General features: G+C 39.6%; 1 protein-coding gene across 1 annotated transcript in view; it reads right to left on the bottom strand.

Annotated features, from left to right (window-relative positions):
• The window catches only part of LOC117430731 (serine/threonine-protein kinase NLK), a 45044-nt gene continuing 20881 nt past the window's right edge, over positions 1–24163 (bottom strand). The window contains exons 4-11 of the mRNA XM_034051110.3: positions 18861–18967; positions 17528–17613; positions 15050–15259; positions 14083–14184; positions 4495–4581; positions 3110–3308; positions 2210–2303; positions 1–1814 (exon numbers count right to left, since the gene is read on the bottom strand). Coding sequence (XP_033907001.1) covers positions 1760–1814; positions 2210–2303; positions 3110–3308; positions 4495–4581; positions 14083–14184; positions 15050–15259; positions 17528–17613; positions 18861–18967 — 940 coding nt within the window. The 3' untranslated portion in view covers positions 1–1759. The remainder of the gene's footprint in view (positions 1815–2209; positions 2304–3109; positions 3309–4494; positions 4582–14082; positions 14185–15049; positions 15260–17527; positions 17614–18860; positions 18968–24163) is intronic.

The following is a 24163-nucleotide window of genomic DNA, read 5'->3' as shown; positions in this document are numbered from 1 at the left end:
GTCTGCAGTGCTCGGCAAGCACGATGTCTCGCTGTTTTTCTTTCTTTTTTTTTTTTTACTTCATTAAAGTTGAAAGTCTCTGCAAGAAAGTTCTTAAATTCTCCAACTTTTGCTTCAGGTCACCAGGGATGAACAATCATAATTGCTCAATACAGCAGTCATAAATCCACGAGCAAGACTGGGTTATCATGTTTTAAATACAGCAGGGTGGTGGTGGTGGTTGGTTGAATGAATCATCCAATAGATTTCTTCATAGAGGTGAAACAAAAAAAACATCTTGTTTGTCTTAAATATAAAAGTTGGGACATTCAAGTTTTAAATCTCCACACTAAAATAAAAACTAGTGGAGGTAAACAAACCAAGTGATATACTCCAGGAGGTAGAGGCCTTCCAAACGAGTTCATTATATACATATACACAGAAGATACAGTTCAGTGTTCTTCTAAAACAGGAGGAATCGTCTAAAAAAAAAGAATATTCAAAACAAAAGACAAACAAAAACCTTGGTACTACTGTGACATTTCAACACTTCCACAGCTCTCTGTTAAAGACACAAAACACAATTAACATAATTGCTTACATGTGTGTGTTTTTTGTTTCGTTCATTTTTTTTTACACTTCTCCAGTATAATAAAAATCACAAAAAAATTCACAGCCCTAAAAAAAAAAAAAAAAGTGCAGGTTATATCACCTCTATACAGCAAAGTTTAAGGATTTTTGTCCTTTCATTTTATTTAAAATCTACCCATTATTGAAACTATTTACATATTATATTCTGTGGATCACGATGCCACATGCCAAAGAATGATAAGAAATAAAACTGGGGGAGGAACCAAACAAAGTCTTCTGAAATAAAATATTGGTTATGTTTTGCGAGGAGGCGCAGCGCGTGTGTCGGGGAGATAACAGACATTTAGCATTTTCTAACTACAAATCAGCCTCTCGATTTGTATTAAACCACTCCCCGAAAAAAAAATAAAAAAAACCTGCACGCGTCTCTGGAGAAGCCACCACTTGGATTTCCTTACCAGCTGACCCGCCCAACTCCACTATCTGCCACAGCCAGCAAGCAGAACACGACTGGTCGTGTGCTTGTTTCCTTATCTTGAGTCAGGTATATCATATCAAGGCATGGCTCAGGGAAACCTCTTACTCTGTAGTTAGAAGTTCATTCGGTTTGGTTCTTTTCTGCAGTATATATATATATATACGATGACAATAAAAGCTGTTAATTTCTCTCTTTCGCACAAACCAGCACTACATCTTCATCAGTAAAAATCCACACAGTAATACACCCATCTTATCTAGCAACCCTCGGAGTTAAACTGACAATGTATACATATATCTGTGTGTCTGAGTGGCAGTCTGGCGCCGAGGGGGGTGCAATTTATTTATATATATATATATATATATATATATATATATATATATATATATATATATATATATATATATATATATAAACTCTAAACACTCAATCAAGAGCTATTCAGTAATACAACAAAAATTAAATAAAAGTTCCAAGTAGACTTTTTTTTTTTGGCTATCAGTGTTTTTACTGTTGTCTACCTAAACGTAAATTATTTTAGTATTATTACTGACCAATAATATATACTCCTTTTTCTCAGCAGTGGTTGATAATTTAAAACTTCATTAGTAAAATTACAGTACACACATGTTAAAAACTCCAAAATTGCTAGTCCTAGACTCCAGTGAAATGCTACGTTTTTGTCTTCAGTAGTTAGGTGTCTGTCCACAGTTATTCCCAAACCAGAGGGGATGGGGGCATCTCAGAGGGCTGAGCCACTGTGGAACTGCAGAGATGAAGAAAAAACAACAACAGATATATTTCAATAATCTATAATTATTCAGCTTTATCAAGAACACATTCAAATCATTTCTTCATGAAAATAAGATAAGAGGTGGGTGTTCGATGCACAGGATTATTCTTGGGATGAAGAAAAGCCAGTTTGGTAACCAGAAGACAGGAAACCCTCACAGAGTAGGACATGTGTGGAACAGTCAGTATACTGGGTGAGGTTTGAGCATGTCACATGCAGGGGGTCACTATTTAACAGACAGATTCCCGAGTGTTCTGGGAGGGGCTACAGCGAAATCAGAGATTCAGGAAATAGCTGTACTGTTGTATTACTGTTGGTATGTGTTCTTTCTCTGAGATCGTTGGACAGTCAGGCTAGTGGAGGTGTACCTTATAAAGCTTTTAAAAGCAGCGGATTGTGGGTTGATACAAAGGGGCACTCGATTTCCTTTCTGCTGCTCCAGGACGAACTGGTGAATGATCTCTGCACAGGAGGAGGAGAAAAAAAATCATATCACGGTTAACAGCTTGTGCAATCTACACACCTACTTATCTATAAAATGTACAGTATCAGTATATATATTTTTCTCCCTGTATAACTTTAGTTATGCACTTGTGCATATTGCATTGTTAATTAACTATAAATGTGTGTGTTCAGCTCATTGATTCAGCATCTAACACTCGTATGGCTGGTTTCACAGACCCTGATTGGCACAAATATTGGGCTACCTAATGTTAGTGCTAATCTGGGTCTGTGAAACCAGCAAGTGGGGATATCCCCCTTCGATAAGCAACTTCCTGCAAGCCTTCAGTGTTATACAAGATGCTTAAAGGTGCAAGCAGTTCACTAAAAACAAACTGGGCTGATCCTACTGTGGAAATAACTGCGAAAGACAAGGCTATTTTTGGAGCCTTTATCAATTCCACTGCATTTCTATTACTTACTGAGAGCACACTGACAACAAAGCCGGTCTATTATAGAAGGGTGAAGAAACAAACCTGGAAAGGAACTGTTTTTTTGTTTTTTTTTTAAAATGAGATCTTGATTTAGCTTTGTCTTTCTGGTATTTTTCTTATTTATAATACCAGCGTCTCATATATTCAAGAATGCAAAAATAAATAAATAAATGTGCCAATGATAATGCTAATACAAATATACACCACGCTGTTGTCCTTGAATGGCAGAGACAGCATTTCTCATTCATACCAAGCAGTGGTTCTCTGCACACGTACATCCATCCATTCAGAAAGCACGAGTTCTGCACACGTTCCATTCATACTGAAACGCACCTTTAACCTGCCGAACGGAGGCGAGGTTCTTCTCAAAGCCGTCGTCGAATTTGGGGTTGGTGACGGGCTCGAAGTCGCTGGTGTAGACGCGTCCGGAGGAGGTGGTGTAGCAGCACTTGCACATGCAGGTGTGATAGCGCAGCCTGCCCTCGTCCAGGTACGGGTGAGCCAGGGCGTCCTTCGCAGAGATCCTCTTCGACTGCGGAAAAGAAGGTCTGTTTAACCACAATTAGGGGCCCGTTTGGCATGCTGCCCCACCCAGCAATAGTCCTTTAGTTTAATTTCATTCAAGCTGTGTTATACTCGTGCGCACCACCCTTTACTGCAGAGCCGCAGTTTCATTGTAGCATGCATGGTTAGAGGTTCGCTAGCTTAAACAGTGGAACTTATCTGGGGGATGACGACATCAATACTGTTCAAACTCCACAGACAAAAGGCTGTATTTTTTGCCACAAGAGGGGGATCAGCAGCACAGTCATGTACTAATTATTTATTGATTTTCTTTCAGCTCTTGACTTGACAATGTAGAGAGAGAGACCCTGGCACTTAGGGGATGCATTTAGCCTCTGTTTCTGCATCCACATGCACTTTTTAAGTGTATTGTGTTTATATATATATATATATATATATATATATATATATATATATATATATATATATATATATATATATAGTTAATGTCAGAGTGTTCAAACATCATTATAGGAAATGTTTTCGTGGGGTTTTAAGAAGTAAAGTGATCCTCCTTCATGCAGCAGTGTTTCCAGTCAAGCTCATTTATAAAGGGAACCCCTTTCCGACACACTGCACACAGTAAACAGACTGAGTTCTGCCTTGCAGCAGTACAGAAACACTCAAAGAAACATCATCAATTCAATGACAAACGTTTCGACCTGAAGTCTTCATGAAAAGTCTTCAGCAGTATAGTTTATCAAAGCAATAAATAAAAAAAAATAAAAAAGACAATAATAATAATAATAATAATAATAATAATAATAATAATAATAATAATAATAATGATAATAATAATGATAATGAAACTTAAAGAGCTCGATACCTAAATATTTCAATGCGTGTTAATATAAGATCACAGAACTGGCTTTACATTGATGCTCTTCAGTTTGAAGGAACATTGCTGACCTGTGGAAGTGGCCTGCTTTCTTCATAAGCCCCTGCATTCAAGTGTCCGCTCCCTGGTTAACTCCTCCTGGTTTGAATTCACAGGGGACCTCACGGTGCTACACTGAGCAGACTGCGGGAGTACAGCCCTGTGTGAACTCGTAATCCTCTAAAGCTTGCCAAACTGTGAACTGGCAGCAGGCAGCACTCGCCCCTAGAGACTGAAGAATACTCGCCCCTAGAGACTGAAGAATACCAGGACTCACCGGATCAAAGACCAGCATCCTGCACAGGAGGTGAACCGCTTCATGGGTCGCCTGGCTCGACAGAGTGTACAGGACAGGAAGGGATGGCTGTGAATCCAAGAGATATGACATTACAATAAGAATAATAATACTAATAATAATAATAAATACAATCAAGATTGAAATTGCTACATTACACAGTGGCAAAGGAGGTTAATATTGGTAGAACTCACAGGAATCCTTCCAATTCATGATTGTTTAAGTCTTTAGAGTTTCACCCCCAAAAAAAGATAAATGTCACACTTTGATGATCTATAATATAAGAAATGTGTGTCGGGACCAAAGTACTGACTTGTTCATCTCTAAGGACTGAAGACCTTTACCCTTGACTGACCATGGGGTTTCTGACCCCTCCTCAACATTCTGTCCTTGTAGTAAAATAAATCCTTCTTTAACAGTAAACTGCAGGGTGGACTTATTTATTCATGTTTATTTTTGGAAAGCCTGAACTCTGCCCCATCAAACACACACAAATCTATACCAACCCTGTAGTAGCCTCTGAATACCAAAACATATAATAATGCACATGAATTAAATCTGATTACTGCGTGTGCGCCTTACTGCATGTGCTGTGGCATTTCAGAACGTGGTGACTCTCATTCAGTAAGTGTTGCAATACTGCTCAAGATGCACACAGACTCCAACACACGTCTTAAACCTGGATTAGCAACAGGCTTTAGCAGCAGCCTGATTAGGAAGAAAAGCATCATCCGCCTTGATGAGGCAGATCAGATTAATACCAGCGATGACTCAAGCACGGTATTAAGAGAAACGGTACATCCCCTGTAGCCTGGGCTGCATTGCCAGTGTTTTACAGTAAAAGGGATTAAGAAGGCATTAGAGATGTGAGGAAGGAGCAGAGCCTGCTCTGTCCAGCAAGGCTTGCCCCAGGCTGGCACACCTTATCCCAGCTGCTTATTGAATAACCCAACCCCCGCTAACATTATTACCTTTTTACAGCTTTCCACTAATGGCATTTCAAAAGAGACACAGGGATGCATTTACAGAACACAGCTGCTGTAGTAAATCTCTTACACCTGTCATTATTATTCTTTAAAACAAACACTGACTTTCTCACTGAACATGTTGTTATTTAGCCAATTACCATCAGCTCTGCAATTTTTTATTTCTACCTAGAGCCATTCTCAGCTATTACAAAGTCACATCTCAATGTTGTATTTTTTTTTCTGTCCCTGTAATTGGGCATTTGCTCACTTAGGCAGTGTAGGTATTTTAGTTAAAATACTGAGTGTTGCTCTAGTCCTGGGCTAACAAATCAATTATTGCTTTTAGAAAAGCACTCCGGCTTTCACAAGGCGTTCTCATGTTGCACATGGTATATAGACTCAGCATGCGTGCACTATGTCATGGACAAAGACATGCAAAGTCCAAAATAAAATCCACTAAATCCTTTTGTATTTCAGACGCTGCCAACGTACGCTCATCAATGCCCAGATTTGATCACAACACACAGATCCCTCTAGTGCAGTAACTAACACAGAAAACTGATAAACTGCTGTAAAACCTCTAAATACAGGAAGAGACCACACATGCATTAACTGTACAAGAACAATACATTTTGCTCGTCACTGCCAACAAGCATGTTCAGTCCTGTCGTTCTTAGCATCGTCCACTAACTTAGCAAGGGCTAGTACTCAATGTTGTGCCCAGCCTCTCATTCATTTTGGAATTATGAAACGCAGTGCACTGTTCCTTGCTTTACCCGCTCATCCCTCTGCTACGGCTGCTGCCTGTTTGAGTGCTTCCAATCCCATTATGATCCTGCTATATACCACAGGAGGGCTTCAGGCATCTGGACTGTTCGAAGAACCTTCATGCTCAAACATGCCTACCAAGCCTGGACTAATCACTTGCACCATTTGCCCGATGATAGACAGACGGCAACATTTTGAAAATGTTTTATTTTTCTGTTTGGCCTCTACTACAAAAAAACAAATTCCTTTGAAAGCAAATATGGAGCAAAAAAAGACGGATCCTCAGAGTGTTCACAGTGTGTCTGTCTCAATAAATAAAAAAAATAGGTAGGCATTCAAGATATTTCTTTATTTGGATGATGTGGCAGACTCATCTATAGGGGAAGCTACTTGGAAGACGTCTGCCTTAAAAATAAGGCTTCACTTAATCTCCTCTGTTTGTGAGGTGGCTTCGCGAGAGGTCTACAATGTACTCTACCTTTCTGGAACATGTTTGCTAAAAAACAGTGGCCTCCAAGTTACTGATGGCAGCCTCCTGGGATGTGCTTTCTTTATTGTCTAAAGCCATGACTAAACGCTGAGACAGGCAGGCCTGGAATCTCAGAGTGTTGGGGAAAGAATGCATGTTATTTTTAGTTCTGCACCACATTTTCCATTTGATTGGTCTGTCAGCTCTTGCTAACTAATACCCTTCTGACAGATACCATCATTTTCCTTTCAGAGCTGAAGCTGTTAACATGCCCTACCCGCTGGGATTGGTGAGTTATCGTTAACAACAGTTATTAATAAGCAAACAGGAGTGCCCATTACAATGGACCCAAGAAACGTTCTCATGTTTATGGAATCTAGATTTTCATTAAGGAGTTTAATCCAGTTTCATCACAGCAGCCCATTTAAAGTAAAACACTGTGTTCCCACTGACTCGTACTGCTTGAGAGTCTCTGCTTTGGTCCTGGATCTGCGCTCTTACACGTGAATCAAGTGTGTTTGCAATCCTTTCTGCAAGGACTTGCTGAGCCGGGACTTGCACGTTTCAACCTGGTGCAGAGAATCTATTTATTTATTTATTTTTTAAATTGGGGACACAAAATGCACTTTGTAAAGCCACAATTAAAAAAAATAAAAATAAAAAAATCCAGTTAGTAAATCATTATGGACATGTAGTGCAGAAAACAAAGGCAGTCCAGTAACCAGTGCTATGATCCATCAGCAAACACTGTCTTCTTCAATGCTTTATCTGCAGGGAGCGGAGCGTGCACAGTAAGAAGCACTTCTACTTGTTGTTTGACATGCTTTTGTAAAGAAAGGCTTCAGCAGGAGGGATTACTTACTGTACTCTATTTTGCTCTTATTTGAATTTGCTCTAATTTTCTACTGATTTAATTGTATTTTATAACTGCTCTTATCGGCAATGTGATATTTTGTAATGTGATACTTTGTAACAACTGTAAGTCGCCCTGGATAAGGGCGTCTGCTAAGAAATAAATAATAATAATAATAATAATAATAATAATAATAATAAATAATAATAATGTTGTAAAACACACTCAACTCACACTTTAAAAGCGCAGTAGAGTAACAGTATAGATGTTTCATTCACTATGCCTGGAATTACAAGAGTCCTAATGCTTCGCCTACTTTTATTATACCCCAGGGAAATCATTTTAAGCTTACTAGTTTTTTTTTTTTTAATCCGGTGGGGAAATGTAAGAATTATAAATGATTAAACAGAAAAGAAAAAGGTGAAAATATATATATTTTTATATATAATCTTGGGACAGTTGAGCTTGTCCTGTTCATGTGTACTGAAGCTTATAGATAGAAGACCAGAATTAAAGGACAAGCAATCGAATAACTAATTTTAAAGGATTCAGTATCTTAGGCAATTGTGTGTCATGTCGTATGGCTAAGAGCAGAAGCCATGGAGGGGATGTTTATGAAGTTTCCGTTCCAGCTGCTGGAAATATTCTGTGCTAGCCTGAGATCGCCGGTTGCTGCTAATACAATATCTTCCTTTAAAGTAATGATTTTTTTTTTCAGACCGCGGGTAAGATGAGACCTTCACTCTGGCTTTTCAAAGCATGGAAGATATTGATTCGTCAGCCATGCCTTCCTACACACATAGCCTAAACATCTGAACATTAATAACACTTTGCTGTTCCTTTTTTTTTTTTTTTTTTAAAAGGCACAGGATAAAAATACATTAAAATAAATTCAAGGTATCAGAAGATGCAAAAAAACACACACGCACGCGCACGCGCACACACACACACACACACACACACACACACACACACACACACAGGATCTTTGAAGCGAGAATATATAAAAGAAGTCAGACTGGGGGGGGGAGTTTGTAACGGTTAGTGCAAGCATGTATTACTCATTTTTGGACCAAGCTGAATTTACTGTGCTATGCACAACAATATGACCTAGATAAGAAACCAGGAGCAACCGCTTTTGTTTTGACAGTTTCTCTGCCATGCTTTGGCTGAAAATGACTTACAGCAGCAAAGTGCTTACGTCACATCTATCCAAATGAGGAAAGGTCGTTGCAAAGAAAAACACTTTCATGGAGACCAGTTCAGAACAAGATAGGTTTGAAACGGTTTCATTTTTTTTTTTCTGTTTAAGACATAACTTTTTTATTTTAGGGGAGTGGTAAACAAGTCATCTATTTTATTTATTTTTTAATTTTATTGGTTTTACAAAAGAAACATCAGCCTAACGAGTACTTAACCACACAGCAAGTTTCTGTCAAACCTGCTGCCAGGTTCCTTCTCAAACACAGTGAGTCACACGTACTTTATTTAGCCACAAAATGATCAAACAAGAAATACCACAGGGGCTAGATCAGTCGCACTCTCAAGCTATCATTGGTCTCAGCATTTTTTTTTTGGTTTGATTGAGCAATCTGTACAAGTATGCTGGTTCTTAATATGGATCACACCGATTATATAATTATAATACACTGCAAATGTGCCCCATCTAATAATCATTGCATTTCCCACTGTCCGTACCCTCTGATGGTCAACGGGTCAGTTACTTGCAGCAAACAAAACTTGAATCTTCGAATGTATAACTTTTTGAAATCCTTATCTATGGAATTCACAGTTTTATAAATTTAAATTAAAAATACCCCCAGCCCTTTATTTTCTCTAGACGAAAGGGGTGCAATTATTTTAACCTGCCCTCGCTGCCTGGTTGCCTTCATATGCAAGTTACCTTACCTGACTGGTTGACAGACCCCAATTAGCACAAACCTTGGACTACAGATAGTCCAAGTTCAGTGCTAATCAGGGTCTTTGAAACCAGATTATTAGTCATAATTATTTTTATTCACGCATTCACATGAGCTCAGTCAGAGGTGGCAAGATCATATTTAATCCTTGTGCGATTAAAAACTAAACATAGTGCATGATTCCATCAGGGGGTCAAGCTCAGAACAGAAACAAATAATAGTTTGCGGTTTGAAACAACTGTTCTCTTAAAACGCAGAAGCAGCAGCTGATGCAGCCCTAGTCAACACTGCCGGGGCAGGCAGAGCCAGTCTGCAAGTCAGAGGATCATTACTCTAGCAGCTACATTATTTTCAGGCACAGACAGACAGCTTAAGTGAAATTTGTGCACAGGCATTTTGTTTCAATAGAAAATAACGGTGGCACTAAATGATCCGCTCAGACGCAGCCTTCGATGGCGCCACTGTATTCCATCCATCTCCTGATTATACAGCCCTGCAGGACTGAGCGAGGACAGCAAGGAACGCCCTGCTCCTTCTCGACTGGACCATGCTGTATTTTAATAGGTGTGGGTGCTTGTAAGGGTATTCATCCATAGATCAATACAATGCAATGCTTCTCCTCCTCATTGCAGTCCTGCCTCAGCATCTCTTTAGGGGTAAGAGTAGTTAAATCTACATGCCGATCTAATCCTTGACCTCCGAGGAGGCAAAACATTATAGAGTTGTCTCCAATTGGAAACCTTTAAAATTCAGCGTAAAAATATCTGTACGAAAATGCACAGATTTGAAATAAAGACAAATCTACCTAATGGAATAGGGGAATGAAAGTAAGTTTTTTTTTTTTAAAGAAAGCGTTTAATTTAGAAACTGGATGCTTTGCAGATTGACGACACATTGCTATTGCTTGTGTTTTGGATAAACAACAATACAAATCGGAACGGATAGGTATGAACAGGTTCGTTTTTAGACCCTGCCCCCTTCTTTCCCACTTCCCAAACAAATATCAGACGTCAGCTTCCCTGGCTCCCAGCAGCTCACTCCCACCTGTGTTTTGTTTTTACACAAGACCTGCTTACAAGCAAGCTGAATCAGGGCCAGGCACACAGCATTCAAATCCAACCCCGAGAGCTCACAAACAAAAGAGGAACAGCATCACTTGCAAGCCGAACTGCTTGTGTGGCTGTTACTAAGTAACCTCTTTCCGGCGAGCTTCAACCACGGGCTAAAGACACCGGGAGAGAAAACTGGGGGATTCTAAAGGTTCCTCGACTCCTTTGAGAACCGAGCAGCAATGCAACGTCATCAACTCCTGGGTCTAACACCTGTACACTGTGCAGTGTCGGACAAAAGGTTAACGCTCACACTGTAATAATGGTTGTGTTCTCTGTACTGTGTGAATTGTTGTAATTTCCTGTGTGATTTCTCCCGGATTCCCCTGGAAACAATGCTGACAATGATGCATTCCTATAATTGTCACTATGAAGTGTTTGGGTTAATTTAAAAATACTTGCAGTTTTCATATCTGAAGGGCAATAAGGGTGGATTCAAGTCCAGATTCCTTTCAGAGAGTTGACAGGCTTAAATGATAACTGACACTGACGAAGCTGGTTCTGACAGAATTCATCTCTGCAACAGTTCACAGATAAATAGCAAAATGTCAATTTTGGGGAGATTAAAAAAAAACAAAAAGAAAATAAGCAGTGTTGTATTGACCAGCTTGTTCCAGGCAGTAAATCATAAAAACCCCACTCCCAGAGCCACAGACATTGTGAAACCTCTATCCACCTAAAGCTGCCTCAAACGTTCACTTCATTCAGGTTTCACTTGGTTCGCTTGCCTAGTACGACTCATTGCTCTGCAGTAAAACAGTGGCACCGTTTAAATAATTGAAAGAGGGCAGTCTATTCCCTTCGCATGGACGGACAGGATGATGGGACGTTGCATGCAGATATATAGGATTTGCCATCTTTTTTAAAATGTCTCTTGAACAGTGCCTGTGGTCATGAGCAAAATAATTAAAACCATGAGAACCGAACTCCATAATAGAACAGAACCAGCTGCAAACTGTTCCAGCACTGCAGCAGACCAGCAGAACAGGAAAAAGTGGAGCAAAAGTCCCCAGGAGCTAGATTGCACAGTCCAGCGGCAGGGACTGTCGGACTCAGTTGGTGTCCTTCACTCAGGCTTGGTGTCATATTAAGGAACAGAAATAACTTGGGGGAACAAACTCCCACAGGAAATCCTTTTAAAATTTTACATAACAACGTGTCAGATAAGATTCAAATGTAAACACGTCACGAAAGCTGCAGTCTGGCACGCACAGCATCTCAAGTTTAAATGATACATATTTCATTTTTATTATTACTGCAGCTATTATAATAACCAACTTCAGTAGGTCAAGAATGTGACTTTTTTTTTTGTTGCTTCAGGCTGGGTTAAAAATATTATTCTGTTGTTCATTCTCGATTTCATGTGCAACTTCACTAAAACAGCCATGCAACATCCATCTGCCACAGATTCTTTGCCTTCCCTCTGCATATCGACACTGGAATCTCATAACACAGACTTCAATCACGCACAAAGCTGTTTTCAGGGCCCAGGGATGCGAGAGACAGAGACACATGGAGGGTATTACAGGAACTAAAAGCCCTGTCCTTTATGTGAAGCATGTCTCAGAATTAGAAGAGGTAATGAGGTCCCCAATGTGGAGAGCAGACAGTATCGTTGGATGAAAACAACCCTTTCCATGTGGAAGCAGCAGAGCCGAGAGTGATATCCCCTTCACTGCTTTGAACTTTCCATCCCAGTGCCCAGTGTTTACACAAGCCCCACTCGCTGCTTTGAGAGGAGAGATCCCAGGTCCCAGTGTTTACACAAGCCCCACTCGCTGCTTTTGAGAGGAGAGATCCCAGGTCCCAGTGTTTACACAAGCCCCATTCGCTGCAGCATTTAGTCAAATTGCTACCTGTTCCTTGCATCTTCTGGACAAAACAAACATCCTTCAGCTAGCTATAAACCCAGGAAACTAGCACCACCACCACCAACATTCAAAGCCAACTACATTTTTGCATCAAGTTTTGAACATATTATATACTAGAGACCAGAGTCAGAACCCAAAGCAGAGAATTACTGCTTCAGAACTTTAACACTTTATAGTGACAGTTCAACCACTGTATCTACATATATACACATTATATATACACACACACACACACACACACACATTATATATACACACACACACATTATATATATAAGCCAGAGCAGCGTGGAAATTCCGTCTGCGTTTAACGGAAACACGTTTATTTTATCTAAAAAAATCTGCACGTTTCTAAGACAAAACAGTTAAAATAGAAACCAAAAATAACATTTTAAAAACAGATATTTTATTACTTTCCACTGATCGCCGATAACATTGCCAAAACGGTACAGAGGCACTGAACACCCAAACAAGAAAGAATGAATAAACAGTTCGCTTTCCATGTTAATATCTTAAAAGCAAACCAAGTGCCTGGCAAACTCTTGCAGTCAAACCTGTCGATAACAATTTCAAAACGAAACCGCTGGCGGAAAGGGGGGTTGCTTTTTTTCTAACAAAACCAGTACATCTGCCGTTTGTTTGACTTGCACTGTAAACACACCCCAGCCCTCATTTATTTCCATGTGATCTGCCAATCAATAGCCATTACTAATACATTCCACGTTCTATTGGTTCCATCGGCTAGCTGCAAGGTCAGCCAAATGTCAAGAGAAGGGAAAGGCAGAGTGGATTTAGGAGCCAGGGCTGGAAACTCAGCTGGCAGAATTAATTAGCAAAGTAGCTGCTTGGTGAGCAGCTGAAGATCCTGCTCTTCAAACTTGACAGAAGCTGGAGCTGCTTCAATATGCTAAGAGGCAGAGCTCGAGCAGAATCGATGCAAGTCAGGAACTCCAAGACCACAGTGCTGGCACAGCACAAAACTGAGCGCAGAAAGAATGCACTACAATGCAAATGCATTTTTATACTGCGCCCTTCACGCCACGGCATCTGTACAAAGTTAAGAGCAAAAACAAGAGAGATGTACAATACACTCCCGTTACAACCAATTATATAAAAGCATGTTAAAAAGCTGGAATAGAGTTCCACGAACGAAGTGCATGACAGCAAAATGCTCTGGCTCCAGTTGATTTAAGACGACCTTCGAAGTCAACGACGGAGCACAGCACAGTACAGCACGGTAAGGTACAGCACAGTTCAGTACAGCACGGTAAGGTACAGCACAGCACAGTACAGTACAGCGCGGTAAGGTACAGTACAGCCACCAGCACAAAGAACTGGTTCATATTTAAGACAAATTATTGAAAACTGCTTCCCTCCCTCTACCCAAACAACACCACAATATACTTCAACTATCAGAAAAAAAGGAAGTGTTAATATTCTACCTGCAATGTAAATTTCTACAGACCTCAGGTAAGCTTGGGTAACACCTTGTATAATCAAATCAGGATTAAGTTCCAGCCCTCCCATCAAATCCGTGCTTGTGAATAACAGCATTACTCAGCTACTGTTTTGCAGGAGACTGTCTATAGTGCAATCTGTAGAGGAACATTCACCTGTTTGTGGGGACCCCTGAGTATGTGAGCCTTGGCCCCTTCACATGCTGTTCTCATGGCTTCTAGAGACGGTGATCCCAGGAGGTCTGTGATCAGATCCAGCTTCAAAAACACAAAGACACAGGGACTCAGCAATACTAATGCATCACAATGCATTCACACACTGTATATATGAAGCTGTTGCAAATCTGTCAAGTTATTTCTCACCATTTAGAAATAGCCTGACAGATTGCATTTTTCATTTTAACTAATGCCTCCTCAACAGGCATGATGTTTTGTTACATTTCGCTTTGCACACACGACTGGAAAAGGATTTGGTGGCTATAGGAGGCTGTGTGGTCCAGTGGTTAAAGAAAAGGGCTTGTAACCAGGAGGTCCCCGGTTCAAATCCCACCTCAGCCACTGACTCATTGTGTGACCCTGAGCAAGTCACTTAAACTCCTTGTGCTCCGTCTTTCGGGTGAGACGTAATTGTAAGTGACTCTGCAGCTGATGCATAGTTCACACACCCTAGTCTTTGTAAGTTGCCTTGGATAAAGGCATCTGCTAAATAAACAAATAATAGATAAGAGTGCATGATTTAGGATTTGAATGAAGTGTGAGTGAAAAAAATATCAAATATATTATTTACTCAATATTACTATTTGTTTCCTTATTGCAATGTGCCATTTTAGAAAGATCCATTTTAGGCAGCAATATAAATAGTAAACCTTTTTTTTTTTTTTTTTACCCAAAAAGCCTGACTCATTCCTTTAAAACAAGGCTCAAACAGAGGAAGAACAGGTTTACCGCAACGAAAATATTTGCTAGAACCAGTTTTACGACCCTAAGTAAGATGGGGAGATCACTATTGATGAGTAAGTGATTCAAATGATATTGTATTTAAGTAGTTCTTATTGCAATTACTCAAATGTTATTATTATTATTATTATGTAATGCTTGATGTATAAGATACTGAACCCACTACCTGTTGAATAGGGCTTTGGGCCTGGAAGAGTATTCTCCTCCCCAGCAGCTCTGCGAAGATGCAGCCAACAGACCAGATATCAATGGCGTTGGAGTAATGCCGGCTTCCCATGAGGATCTCTGGAGCCCTGTAATACTGAGTGACGACTTCCTGAGTCATGTGACGTGACTCATCAAGCTCTTCTACTCTGGCCAGGCCAAAGTCACAAATCTGAGGCCGGAATTAAAAAAATAATAATGAGAAAGAGAGAGAGAGCGAGAGGGAGAGAGGGGCAGAGAGAGAGAGAGAGAGAACAAAGTTAATTAAATACAATTATGAATTCCCGAACAAGTTGTTCAGCTGCAGTCTACACAAGCAGCCATCATTCACTGATTGCATCTCAATTACAGATTCATCTGCAAAGCAACTATCAGCGAGACCCGCGGGCTTATGCATATTTCAAGAATAAGCAGCAAAAGCAATCGAATACATGCATTTATTAAGAGAGCAATCCACTGCATCATCTTGGAGAAATAATTTAACAGCTGTGAGATTTTTGCAGAAAACAAAGCTCCCACTGTGAAGCAGTTTAATGCATTTCAGTTTTTACTGTGAGTTTAACAAAACACACCTGGGTGTGGAGGCAAGCTTGGCACAGTAAAACCTGGAATGGATTAAACTGTTATGCATTAGGGGTCTTATTTCCTTATCTACATATGGGGACAGCAGAACAGCACGTTCTAAAGCCTGTATTGTGCAAAGAGCAAGTGACACATTCTGGTAGCCTACAAACTGGAACAGGAATGGAAATACGATTCCCATTACATAGCAGTTTGATGGTTTTACTATGAGTTTAATAAGACACACCTGAGCTTTTTACTTATACACTGTGGCTAATTAAGCTCGTAATATAACCTGGAATGGGTGAAACTGCTGTGTAGTAAGAGTCTTACTATTTCCATCCCAGTGGAAGACAGGAAGCAATGGAGCACAAGTGATACAAGCCTGCCCCCAAATGTATGCCTTTGAGAAAAACATGTGGTGCATGACAGAATGTCAGACTGTGATGCCCAGGCAGTAACATACTTAACCAAACAAACTAATTACACATAAGTGATAATGCTAGTCACTAGATTACAGAGCTTGGTTTTTTTGTTTTGTTTTAATGCATTTCATCTCGGAGGAATGCTTTTTGTCAGCTTCCTAGGAGATTTGTCCTGACAGAGTATGCATGTCAGAGGCCCGTCAGCTAGAACCAAATCAGTGACTCAAGGCTCTGCTTAATCCCTTCTAAATTGTAATGGCAGAGATGGAGAGACATTAGCAGGTACATTTTGTATTACTAATGACAGTCACTGATGAAATCAAGGTTTTAATTAACCAACCTGCTCCCTCTTGCTACAAGGACATATTACTCTGTGGAAGACAATACTATTGGGCTACACTCCTGTGTATGCAAGTGACTAACATGGGCTTGGATTAAATTTAATTTATAGCACTGCTATAGCCATTTCATTAAAGAAGATGGTTTATTTAAATGTCACAAGGCAAAACCACGGCTTGTTTAAATGCTGTTAAATTTTGTTTTATTGAAAGGCAAAGAAAAATACATAATTTTCAATACAAGATTAAGTGAACTACATCTAGTTTAATTGTAGATGCTTTAAGACACTGTGAGACGAAATGACAAATATTAGTACATTTACCTGTTTATACACCAAAACTTTTGAAGTAAACTAAATTAAATTAGGTGCTGGTCATGTTATCCATCAGCCCAAAATCATAACGTTTCCCAGCACGTTCTGAATAGCAACACTAGCTATTTGAAGTTGCAATTGATCACTATGTATCTTACAGCTCACCATGCAGCTGCACAAGATCACAAAAACAAACTGTACTCATCACAGTGCAAGCCCCGTTTGCTAGGCATCCAAATTCAGATTTATTTTAATGCAAGACAGAAATATATGACAATGAGATTGAACACAGACCCTCCCCCCCCAGCCTGGCGGTAATCCAGGTGCTCAGCCAAATGAGCTACTGGATTAAAAGACAACAGGTTGGCTTGTGCTACAGCTTTGAAGCAAAATATAAATTCAGATTTAGGTGGACTGAAAGCTGGCCCAGTACCCACTGTCTTTCAGCATGCTGTGTATTATTAAATAGATCATGCAATAATGGGTGAGAATTAACCGTGTGGTTGCAACACAAGCTTAAGAGAAGCTAGATGTTTATTGTATGTTGACAGCAAAGTAAAATAAAACAGCAAAGTAAAAAAACTCTGTTTAGGCAGAACTGATGCAAATGGTTTATGCAAACTGTTCTGCACATTGCATAGGTTTTTTTGTGACACTTTCTTTTGGTAAAGCTCCTTTCAAAAGAAAAAAACCAAAGCAATAATAAGCCCAAGATTTACCAGCATTTCTATCTTATTCATACTATACACAACACTACTTGATAGTTGTTGAGAACAGTACAAGTAAATGCCGAATAACCAACCTTGAGGACACAGTTGCTGTTAACAAGGAGGTTTCCTGGTTTTATGTCTCTATGCAAAATGCCAGCCGAGTGAAGATACTTCAGTCCTAAAGATCCAAACACAAAACATTAAGATCAACCTGGTTCATGTCAGGACTTGGACGTAAAATACAGTACAACCTGTAGGTAAGGTGACCTGAACGAGCCCCTCCCTCCCAACACAAATAAACCTTGAAGCAGGCTGTACAGTACAAAGTGATCCCTGAAAGACAAGCTAATTATTCTTTTTTTTTTATGGTTTTTTTTTTATCTGTCAGAACTGCATGTACAGACTGCCTTGTCTTATGGCAAAACAAAACAAACAAAAATGTTCTACAGACCAATATTTTAGTATTCGTGCGACAGGTCTGCACATTATGGGAGAATCTCCAGTTTAAACACTTACTAATTACTGGTCGCCGCAGGGGACAGTGTGGTGGAATGGCTCATAGCTTGGGGGCACAAACACAGTCGCCATGTTAACTCAAGCATTAAGGACTATCCTTGTGCATTACTGTCCAACACCACTGACAACCCAGAGCCATTCTGTCAGAGTGGGTCCTGAAAGGGCACTCATAAAACTCTTCTGAAAATGTTTTGAATGAACTATCAATATAGTGCAGTATGACAATCCTAAAATAGTGTCAGGTTCTGAAAAATAGCAAAGGATTGGTGGAACAGAATATAGGTAAAGAACTTGATATGGGTTCAAAATGGACAAGCGAAAGGATTTACTTTATAGAATAAAAAGGGTGCTGAGAATCAGGAGGGCGTAGCTTTACTTCTTTATGAAACAGATAGAAGGGATCTAGATCTCTGCTTCGGGTCTTGCTCCTATCGTTTCTCTCCTTAACCCAGCAGGATTGAGCATAGATTAAGAGTGGAAACAAATATTTATTCCAAACAAATACGTCTTTGCTCAAAAGAGCCAACTTCAAACGTTTCAGTATGTTTAACATACAGAAAGGGAAACACAAACAGATATGAAAACATCGTCCTTTGTTCCAGCAGTGCCCATCTGAATGTGTTTTTATTCACAAAGTACACGGTATGTCTTGCAGGTGCTTGAACCTAGAATTCACTTGTGGAAGAACACACACCAAGTGCCAGCACGGATTAAAATAAAACTACAGTGTATGATTTATAAATGAAAATCCCAAAGTCTATTTCATTAATGAGTAATGAGGATAAAACATTCATATACAAATTCGATTTTTAAAAAAAATATGATGCTGCGGGAAGTAAAAGGTTAAGATCACATGTAAAAAACAATAGAATATATAGAGATATATATATATATTTTTAAAACACTTACCTCTTAAAATCTGATACAGAAAAACTTTGACATGGTCAGAACTAAGAGGCTGAGGGGACACAATGATCTTATGAAGGTCGCTTTGCATCAGCTCTGTGACGACATAGCTGAGGAGGGAAGTAAGTCAAGGAAAAAGAACAAGCACACACACACAGAATCAGCACCCTCTGTACTGAAACCATGGCTGTGAGCCCAGGAGAAAGAAGAGCACTCCTCTTCTGTTATTAAAGCTGAACGCTTAACAGGGTGAATTGCAGCTATTTGTGTCCGGCCAAGTATAGCACAACAGAGTGCACTACTGAGGACGACGTTCATTTTCCTTTGATAATTCAGGGATTTCTTTTTATTGTATTAATATACAATATTAATTTTATAGAACTTTTTTTTTTTTTAATCCAAGCTTAACTTACAAAAAAATACAGAACAAGATTTCCATGAATTAAAAAAAAAAACAAAAAAACGTATAGCAGCTATCCTTTGCCAACAATGAAAAAATCGAATCTGCCTAGTCTAGTGTCAGAATATTACAAGAAGCAGACATCAGTGAAGACGCTATTAAACTGCAATTATGTTTCAGTCAACCGGCTACAGTTCCTGCCTTGACAAAGGGTGCCAATTAGGACAAATGGCACGGTACACAGATGACAAACTGTGCTGCCACATCAACAGCAAGGGGAGTTCCTGAAATAGCACAGTATTAAAGCCCGATAAATTGTATATTCAATTCTACTCACATGTTTACAAAAGCAAGCCTTGCTTTACTGTACATAGGGAAATCCTCACATTAAGATCTTACAAAAGAGCACACACAGTAAATGTCTGTCCAAGTCGTATATGTTCTATCCACTGCCACCATGGGCTAGATTCTTAAAGCTATTTACTCTAAATCAAAGTCATTAGGAAACAAATACAAAAATAAATACATAAACAAATTATAGCAATAAAAAACAACCTAAGGCTATTAAAGGGCCCCTAAATTAAATATCTGAGTTGTTGGTTTTGTAACTTAATTGGGTACGTTTGTCTGCTTGATTTGGAGTAATTGGCTTTTGAGAAATCTGACCCTGCCACCTTCTACCGTTGCCCGAGTGATGTGGGAAGGACACACCAGCAGAGCGGGTCAGTGTCCCCCAGGCTGGCGTTATTCCAAAGGGTCAGGTTTAACTACCTAAAAATCGATCTGGAAATGGATCCGGAAATCCTGAGAATATGATCTCATAATTACTGTATGTCAGCCTGTGGTATACCTAAGTGCATCTGCAGTTCTCTAGTTAATCTGACTCCATCTATCCAGCACTTCTGCACTGTCAGCGAATACTTGTATTCCCCTTGGCTACAAGCTCTTAAGAGCAAGATTAAAATGTAAACAAATCTTGGCCTGCAAGATTGATCGACGCTGATATCACATCATTGTACGATCTGGCTATAATACACCTAAAACGGACTAGATTCGTAGCGCAGCTGAATTCTTCTGTGTATGTGTTACAAGAGACACCCTGCACCACAGCAATAACAAATCTGAGCATCTAATAAATGATTTAATGATCAAATCTTAATAACCTGGTGTCCACCCCCTTATAAAAATACCAAGCTCTCTGCTTCTGTTACAGAGTTATTCAATACCAATCACCCGCTTCCCCAGCGCAGCTCCACGCTGAAATACAATACTAAACTGATTTAAAACGGCATGAACTTTGCACAAGAGCTAAGTGATGAGAGGAGTCAAGACAGACACGAACAGATGCATTGTTTAGAAGACGCGATACAAGCTGAGAAGATTCAATCAGTTACAGAAACGAAGCACTAACAAAAGTAGCACCACAATTAAATCAAAACATCCCACGAGGGCTTCATGCTGCTCAAATCTCTACATTCCCAACATCAACCTGGCAGAGTAACCGAGTGACACAAAACACTGCACATCAATTTATCAATTTTAGAAGATAGCAGAAGTTGAGAGCCATCTGCAGTACTCAAATAGGAAGAGGGAGTTGGTTTGGCAGGAGGAAAAATAAATGTGTGTCTGAACATTTCCTGAATGGGAACGGATGCTCTCCGAGGTCAACCGAGGACAAAGCATGCGTCAGGAACATTTGAATCTTCTGAGCAATAATCAGGGTACATGTTGTTATTTACCTAAAGGCAAATTACCAATAGGTGTGTTCTCACAAACCAGGCGACAGAAAACAGGGAAGAGTAACTGAGGTTACTGTTTCAAGAGTCTCCAGTGGCTTCATGCTGTAGTTCAGTGCCCTAAAGTTACACAACTGCTGTTGAAACACACAAGCTACTTATGTCAATAAAATCTTTGTGAAGTTATTTTACAGTTATGATGCAATTGTCTGCCACCAACACCAGAAACATATATTAAAAAAAAAAAAAAAAAAAAAAATACCCAACAAGAAACAGAAGGAAAAAATACCGCCAATGAGAAATATAGGAGGCTGTGTGGTCCAGTGGTTAAAGAAAAGGGCTTGTAACCAGGAGGTCCCCGGTTCAAATCCCACCTCAGCCACTGACTCATTGTGTGACCCTGAGCAAGTCACTTAACCTCCTTGTGCTCCGTCTTTCGGGTGAGACGTAATTGTAAGTGACTCTGCAGCTGATGCATAGTTCACATACCCTAGTCTCTGTAAGTCACCTTGGATAAAGGCATCTGCTAAATAAACAAATAATACAGCATTAAGCTAATATTTTTCACAAATGAATGCTCGCATTACACAGTAATGCAGTGTAATACTTCCTTTATTACCAGTATATGCAGAACCTTCTCAATACATTTCACAAACACTATTGCTGTGCAGCTTTGCACAACTAACGTGAGAGGTCGCAACGTTAATAATAATTAAAATACTGACGACACATGTATCGCAACATATTAAGCATGACCCATGTGGAGGGACCTTCATTTGCCCTGAGCAGTTCTTGTCTTGTTATAAGTCCTCCTAAATTTGAATCACTGGCACAACATATCCCAGATGTCTGAACTAGTAGTTGCCATGCCAACTAAAGCAGCTTAAATTAAATGACTGGCTGAAAAGCACCTGCACTTTCTCTCTCTCTCTCTCTCTCTCTCTCTCTCTCACTTGACAGAAAGGCTCAGAGGTGCCATTAACTTCAACAGAAGCCTTCTGATTATTGTAGGGATAATTTAATGAGTGTTCCCAGGCCAGTGTGCTTTTTCACTGCTTGTGTGTCTATGTGCACACACAAATCTGTAACAACCTCTCCAACAGATGGGGGTGCCTAAGTATGTCATTTCAACCTCACAGGCCTACTAGTGTGCAGAGACTAGGATTATCACCACTGGTAATAACGTCTAAAAACAGATTTGCAATTTGTTTCATCCATTGCTGAACATCTTACAAAAAGCTGACGTTATTACGATAGCAATACTGTACTGTGTCTGTTCCCACTTTAATAAATCACTACAGACATACAAAAGGGTTGAATAACTTGTGACTCCCACAAGCATCCTTTGATCTAAAAGGCTTGCACACCGGTTTTGACACATAACTTACTGTAGTTTTATATTGCTGCTGCCAATGCACATGGTCGGTGAATTGCTGGCCCTACAGTGTGATTTCAGCACCAAGTATTTTCAGAGAAAGTCTACCTCAGGGTAACTATTAATTAAATAAATATTTTAATGTTTTATACTGAAAAAGAAATAATAAATGGCCGTAGATATATATAGCATATTAGATTACAGTACAGTACGGCTGCAGTATTTTGAGTGGAGTTATCTTTGCTATACTTTCAGAGTGGTCTGCCGTTTTGAGTGGAGTTATCTTTCCTCAGGTAACACCTCATGTTAAATTAATCAGTAACATACTTCCTTCGGCATCACTGTAAATTCAAAATAAGAGCTACCAGTATCATGAACAGGCACAGTAGATCATCATGAACTACATCTACCATATGTTCAACAAAAAAAAGAGTTTAGGAGTAAAATCTAGTTCACAGCCTCCCACAGCGTTAATTGACCTAATTATAAATACCTAAATACAGAGTGAGCGACGGGTGTTCATATTTCCTATGTTCTTTCGTTCAAGTTTAGTCAGTAACGATATGCAATCTTGTACAATTATGACTTACAAGCATCGTTTCTACACACAGGCTGCTTAATCTGACATTCGCTTTTTTTTTTTTTACTAATTAAAACACTTTGCGCTATGAATATCAGACATTTGATAGCTACATTTTAAACACAAATTAAAATATGTCTATTCCAAAACTTGCCAGTTAACACTTTCTTCTATATGTAAAATAATAACAGCATTGGTAAAACTTTGAATTTATTCCAGGCTTCAGTACAGTATAAAAAGTATACATTTCCAGATAGCCTGCAATATTAAAAGGCCAGCAGAGTCGACCACATGAGCATTTGTGATACCCTCCACCCCATCCATTTAGATAAGGCTTTCCACAAAAGACTGTGGGTCAGGGTCACACACTGAGCTAAACTAATGGTGAGAGCCTGGTCTGAGGCCAGCACTGCAGACTCAATAAACAGAGCAGGCAGCTCGCTCCCCTGCCAGCACTCTGACGGCATTACGCAATATGCATGCACTTGTCTAATTACAGATTGTTTGCTGCATCGTATATTTCAGCACTGGTCTCTGTGTCTCCAGCAACCTAATCTGCTGCATTTGCTTTACTAATGGCTAGGCAAGGCTTGCAAACCAGGAGCAAAATGCACAAGGTCTGCTTTCAAATTGATATATATATTTATTTTTTGGACAAAAGTAATTAATTATTAGTAATAGATAGAGTGCAGCAGATACTTCAGAGCACGGACTGTGAGCATTACATTTAACATTTAGCAGTACTCTCGGTTTACAATTGCTCATGTTTACAAATTAGTAGAGTGTCTGTTCTTTTTGGTTCAAATCAGGACTTGTGGAAAGTATTAGGACTACACAGCTGCAACCAAAAAAAAACAACTATTGGAACAAAGTGCAAAACTCCCTGCCTGGTAGACTGATCGTACAGTAAACAGGACAAAAAGCCAAGGACCTGTTTTCTGAGCTTCAGGGAGTATGCTGAACCTTGCACCATTAAAGGGAGCCCCACTGTCTGAAAGTAATCTCTGACACTGCAAAGTTAGACGGCTGGAATTCACTACAAACCATGCATGCTACTCACTCTCTCTTCTGGAACAGTTAGCAAGGCTTATCAAGTCATGTAGCCCAAAAGAAAAGGAGAGATCCCTTTAAAGGATAAAAATATACAATCATCAATCTAAATCTTCACTGTGTTACAACGTTATGGAACACAGCATTGACAGTTGTGTTAAAACG

The sequence above is a fragment of the Acipenser ruthenus genome, chromosome 26 (assembly GCF_902713425.1).
Source record: "Acipenser ruthenus chromosome 26, fAciRut3.2 maternal haplotype, whole genome shotgun sequence".
Lineage (NCBI taxonomy): Eukaryota > Metazoa > Chordata > Actinopteri > Acipenseriformes > Acipenseridae > Acipenser > Acipenser ruthenus.
The sequence above is the reverse complement of the archived record's forward strand: the minus strand, read 5'-3'. Positions and strand labels throughout refer to the sequence as shown.